The 6516-nt window shown below is 39.3% G+C and overlaps 1 protein-coding gene across 1 annotated transcript; it reads right to left on the bottom strand.

The window, feature by feature from the left end:
- Positions 1-6516, bottom strand: bpnt1 (bisphosphate nucleotidase 1). The gene is made up of 9 exons (XM_073853207.1): positions 6361-6516; positions 5374-5501; positions 4712-4816; positions 4510-4617; positions 4315-4363; positions 955-1046; positions 668-865; positions 480-585; positions 1-393 (listed from the first exon to the last, which is right to left on the bottom strand). Exons 2-9 carry the CDS (start codon positions 5491-5493, stop codon positions 242-244), a joined length of 930 nt encoding a protein of 309 aa, XP_073709308.1. The 5' UTR covers positions 5494-5501; positions 6361-6516; the 3' UTR covers positions 1-241.

The raw sequence follows: 6516 nt of genomic DNA on the forward strand, positions 1-6516 counted from the left end.
AACCGTTTAGAAAATATTTATTTGGTCCTCTACTGGAAATGGATAAAAACATCATGTGAATGTACTCAGAAAATAATGAATTCTTAATCATTTTAGTTGCGTTGAATGAAGAAATGATAGAAGAAAATAAAAACTGTACTAAATCATGTTTGTTTTTAGACAAATTACGATTTTATGGCAAGGACATATCACAGCTTTGAGGCACAACGGTTTAGAGTATGACTCCATATCCTGTATTGGTTTAGTCAGAGGGAAGGGCCTTTAGGACAGCCTGTGGCACTCTGCTTAAATAGTACTCATGATTCCTCAGTGTTGCCAGCACTCCAGCAGAGTTCATGTGCTTCACATTGGCATCATATCTGTATGCATTACCATGCATGTCTGTCAGTTTGCCTGTACATGGAAAGAACATTAAAATGTTATATTAAGTTTAAAAGTCAAGTGCATTTTGAATGGATGTCCAGTAAAATGACTGTCACCTCCAACTGCATGCAGAATAGCTTCAGGCGCACATGTGTCCCACTTTTTACATCCTGGACTGGCAAACACATAAGCAGAGGCCTTTCCCTCCACCAGCTGGATGATCTACCAGGTCCAGAATGAAGATGTTATTAGTTAAACCTCTAAGCCAATGCTGACTCATCCAAATCAAAGGCTAGTGACTCACCTTATTTCCAGCTCCTCCCACTCTGATGACATCATGAGGTTCCATGGCTTGCACTGCGTCAATCACAAGTTTATTGCTATGGGATCGTGTAGTAGTTATGATTCTTTTACCATCTGGGACTTCCTGAAGCTGAAACCCAAATGCGCCCAAACCCAATACTCCCCATAATGTTCTGCCCAAAGAAGCACCAGCCCCAATCTGAGTGAATAAAGAGGAGAAAACAGGTCAACCAATCCCTGTCTCTACCAAATATAGAGTAGCATGTATGAGCAATCAAAAGGTTGGACCTGGTAGTTGTAGAATGGTTGATTAATGACTCCAGCAATGGCTGTCCCTCCATAAGCAATGCCTATTAGCACTGTCACATGATCCAAGAGCCCTGTAATAAAACGACACACAAACATTACATTAAGTATTTATTAGTCAACTCCAACATTTACATTTTGTTAACCCCACTATGCTCTTGTATATGGCCCTGTATAGGTAAGACCTTAGGGCAAGGATCCTAAAATCCAGTCCTGGAGGGTTTCTGCCCTTCAGAGTTTAGCTCAAACCCTAATCAAACTTACCTTCCTGTGATTTTCTAGGGATACTAAAGAGCTTGAATCGCTCAGGTGTGTTTGATCAAGGTTAGAGCTAAACTCTGCAGGGCATTGGCCCTCCAGGACAATAATTGAAGGACCCTGTCTTGGGGTGTGTTCACACTTGGCAAACTTGGTTCGATTAAACAAACTCAGGTGTCATTATGTTGTTAATGCGGTTTATTTGAATAAGGTGAACACTGTGATTTCAATACCATCAGAACTTTGGTATATACCAAACAAGCAGACTGAGATGTCAGTCAGTCTTGGTCTGCTTATTTCATAGGCACCAAAGATTGGGACCCTATGACAGGGGTGTCTAAACTCGGTCCTGGAGGGCCACTGTCCTGCAGAATTTAGCTCCAACTTGCCTCAATACACCTGCCTGAAGGTTTCTAGTATGACTAGTAAAACCGTGATTAGCTAGTTCAGGTGTGTTTAATTGTGGCTTGAGCTAAACTTTGCAGTACAGTGACCCTCCCGGAGCAAGATTGGACACCCCTGCCTAAGGATGTATTTACACTTGGCGGGTTTGGTTCGATTAAACAAACTCTGGTGCAATTATGGTGTTAATCCGGTTTATTTGAATAAGATGAACGCTACCATCCGAACTTTGGTACATACCAAACAAGCAGACTAAGACAACCTGAAAAGGTCAGTCTTGGTCTGCTTATTTCATAGGCACCAAAAATTGGGATTCTATGACAGGGGTGTCCAAACTTGGTCCTGAAGGGCCACTGTCCTGCAGAGTTTAGCTCTAATTTGTCTCAACACACTTGTCTGGAAGTTTCTAGTATGCCTAGTAAGACCTTATTTAGCGGGTGTGTTTAATTGGGGATGGAGCTAACTTTGCAGGACAGTGGCCCTTCAGAAGCAGCACTGGACAACCTTGAATAAAGTGAACGCTACCATCCAAACTTTGGTACATACCAAACAAGCAGTTAATGGGTTCATTTGAATAAAGTGAATGCTGCCACCCGAATTTTGGTGTATACAAAACAAGCAGACAGAGAACCCCTAAAAGGTGGGTCTTAGTCCATTTGTATGGTTTGCACCAAGGTTCGGGACCTTGGAACGGGGGTATCTAAACTGAGTCCTGGAGGACTAGTGTTCTACAGAGTTTAGCTCCAACTTGCCTCAACACACCTACCTGTAAGTTTTTTATATGCCTAGTAAGACCTTGATTAGCGGGTTCAGGTGTGTTTAATTGGGGCTGGAGGACAATGGCCCTCCAGGAGCAGGACTGAACACCCTTGTTCACACTTGGTAGGTTTGGTTCGATTAAACAACTCTGGTGCATTACTCTGTCGGTGCATAGCAAACAAGCAGACAGAGAACCCTGAAAAAGGTGGGTTTTTTGCTGCCTTCAGGCCAAGTCTTAATTACCATAATTTCAAGATGACAACACGTGACATTTTACGTGTCCAAACTTGGCCCTAGAAGTATGAACACAACATAGTGTTTAAGACATCTAAATAAACCAAAACCCTATTTTGGTAAAGGTATTGGAACTGGCAACATCTTGCAGCAACATTTTGCAATCTACATTTGTGCAACAGGAATTTCTAGCACTGTTTTGACTCTATTACACATTTCCATACAGTTCCATCGTAAAATATATATGTCATAGAAGTTGTTTGATCAGGTTTTGATCTCATGTTTGTGCCTTTAGTTTTGTGCCTTTAGGCTTGGTATGAAAAATGCCAATTTGAACTCTAAGTGAACCAGGAATAAAGTGTCATGTTCTTTTTTGGTCCGGACCAAAAGAACCAAAAGAAACCAAACACAAGTGTGAATGCCAGTAATGCAGGTTCAAGGTCCCTACCCATTCCCCCTTTCTTTCCCTTATTATTTCCTTTCCATTCTTTCATAATTTTTAAGGTTAAACAACCAACTACTAACTAAAAATGGAAGGAAAAGACAGATTTGATTTAACAGGTACACTGGATAACAGCAACAAAGAGTGCAAAAGCAATGCAGTGATTGGTAAATGCTTAACAGCTGTTCTTTGACTGCAACCTTCTACTTATCTAATTTTAAGGTGATATCTCATGCCCCAAAAAGAAAAACATTAAATCACCGTACGGTTAGGGGCTCTGTAGGGCTGCTCTGGCTTCTGTATGTAAACAGGGCTGTACAAAACCCTTGCAGCTATAGCAGAGACAGGAGAACAAAGACAGAGAGAGAGAAAAAGGGGGAAAGAGAGAGCATATCACCATGTGACAGCACCAGATGTGTTGGACAAATGGAGGTCAATTGGAAGGATAAGAAAGAAGGATAGATGCAACTGATGAAAGAATGCATCACTGTGTCATTGAAGCGGACATGCTTGCAACACGATTTCCTAACTAGGCACTAGTGCTGGGTAGCTGATTACATGCAATATGTAATTAGCCTTTAAAAATGAAGTACTCGTGAGTAAATTACATTTTATAATTCTCATAATCAGATTACAGTTAAATTTTAATGGATTACATATTAACATATTATTCACACAAAGGCAGTAGATTTAAAATGTATGAATTCTCCTTTTATAAATAATTTTTGTCTTTTAAATTTTCCTTTTTAAAAATCCTTTAATACCATCTAGTTTATTAGACCATATTCACAATATAGAATAGTCATGCAAATGTCAAATGTAAATAAATTAGCAAACCATGCTTCCGAATTTGGGTTAAAAAAGCACCTCTCAAGCAATGTATGAAACAAAATAATTATGTAGGTTACTGAACACTGGTTCCAAGACCTTGTGCTATCAGTCTGAAGGTCTGGCTATGAGAGACTAATTGCAGTGGGAATTAAGCCAAAAATCTGAGCCAATCAGTACCAGTATATAGATCTGTGGATAGGAGTAACTGGCACAACACTGCAAAAAAAATTAGGTCATTATCGCCCTCATACAAACATTTCAAACGTTGATTCCTATAAAAATGGCCGCAAAAATTTGTAGAGGAACGGTAAATGTGACCACGCCAAAACTTGAAGAATAGAAGTGGAAGAGATGTGAATTATCGGCTGGCATTTTATCGTGTGAGATAAAATGTTGAAAGATATTTACTTGCTCACCTTCTGTATATTCTTTAGTACCATCAAGAGGGTCCACCCACACAACCAGCTAAAAAACAAAGATTAAACTTTAGTCAAACACAATATAGAGCGACTTTTGATGTTTTTAGACACTCTTTAACTTAAAAACAGTATATTCTACATTTACAACACATTTTAAGCATTATGCCTATCCTGTTTCCACTCCCTATTTACCTCTTCCTCCTTCAGACTGATGTACTGATCCGGACAAGATTTTTGTAGAATTAAGCTGCTGTGCCCGTTCTCTATTAGGTCCTCTTCAACAGCCTCAGCTGGTAATTCCTGCACAAATAAAATACAATTCTTAATCACTATAATGTTCCACAGGTTGAAGCCAAAACAGGCTGAGCATCTTCATAATATAAGATGTACGCACCTCCTCCCCGATGATAGTGACTTTAGGGAAGCTTTTCGACAGGGATGCACATATACTCTTCTGAACAAGCCTGTCAGCCAGAGTCTGTAGATCATTGGCTCCTGTCTGTGCCCAAAAAATACACAGGGTACAAAAATATGTTAAAAGCATATGTAAAAAGTATTTTACCACCTAAATGAATCTATTTTCAGGATGATCAACACGTTTACACTAGTGCAATTTCATTTTAAAACACATAACTTGCTATTGTTTTGCCTATCGTTTACACTACTCCAGCGTTTTCAGCCCTTGTAAACAGAGACTTGTGAAAATGCTGCAGACCCCATTTTAGGCTACGTTTACACTAGTTCATTTTAGTTTTAAAACATAACTTTTGGTATGGTTACGCCTGTCGTTTACACTACTCCAGCCTTTTCGACCCCTTAAAAATTTAGACTTTTGAAAATGTTGCAAGCCCCATTTTAGGCCACCTTTACACTAGTTTGTTTTCATTTTAAAACACGTAACTTTTGCTATTGTTATGCCTATCGTTGTCACTACTCCAGCGTTTTCAATTTTTGAAAATGCTGCATACTGAAGCTTAGGACTTCAACTAAATTTATCATCTCATTGAAGTTGTCATCTCAAGTGTTTTTGGATCAACATGTCTCTACTTGCCGTACCTTTTCAACGATACCCAGCTCGCCACTTTGAAGCACTTTCCGGACAATTGTTCCAGCCTTTTCAGCCACGGCATAGGCCGAAGCCACTAGCCGCATCAGCACTGCAGGGCTGCTCGCCATCACACTGGCTGTAACAGAAAGCACACCTTAAGTTCAGAAAGACACACCTTCTGTGTCTAGGGGAAAAGTCAAGTTATGCAAGTCACCATTATCTGATCATTACTATCAATGAGATCGTCGCCAAAGTAGAACTTGAAATATTGATTTACTGCTGATCTGTCTTTTTGATATCGGTGATTCTATGTTTATATTTTCTGTCACAACCATGATGAATCAATTATTAAAGGATTTGGTTGATTTAAGCACTTCTCAATTAAACAGATGCAGCTAATCTCTTTTTTCAGTTATATATAACAATATTTGACACATTATTTTTGTATCTAACAGTGGTGATCCGTATTGAGGGAAAAGCAGGTAAAACACGTTTTGAGATAAGACCTAAATATAGATGGATTTTTCTGAGCATGTGAAAACATTATTTCAATAATCTTTAATAATTATAATAATTATGATTTTTCTTGTTTGTGTTTGTTCGTTTTGTCCCAGTACTAAGAGTCAGGTATTTATTTGATCACAAAACAATGATGCACATCAACCTTGACAACACTCACTAACCGTAGGTGGTTAATGAGTAATTATGAAAAATGTCAGAGGACTCTGATCATTACTGCACTTTCTGAGGAAACCTGCTGAAGCACGATTTGCAGGGAAGGCACTGTTTTCCAAATATATTATAATTCGTCTCCAGAACTTTCATACTCGTTGTTTCCACACTGAGACATTTATAAAAGACATAGCTTTAACTCTTTAACCACGGTATAATCGTTAGCGGTTATTCATCATGCATAAGCGATATGCTATTTACGTGTTATTTAGACGGCATTTAGCAATAATTGTGTATATCGTTGGTTTAATCTGTGATCTTACTTTAATCGCAGTCTGTGTCCAGCGGGCGGTTCAGAGTTCAGGTTTACCACCGGTTCGCTGCACGGATTCCTATCCGACAGCAGGCAGGACAGGAAGACGCATAGTGTCTTGTAGAAGTTCTCGTTAGGAAGTGTCTTAGTGCCCGTTGTATTGCTT

The sequence above is a fragment of the Garra rufa genome, chromosome 13 (assembly GCF_049309525.1).
Source record: "Garra rufa chromosome 13, GarRuf1.0, whole genome shotgun sequence".
Lineage (NCBI taxonomy): Eukaryota > Metazoa > Chordata > Actinopteri > Cypriniformes > Cyprinidae > Garra > Garra rufa.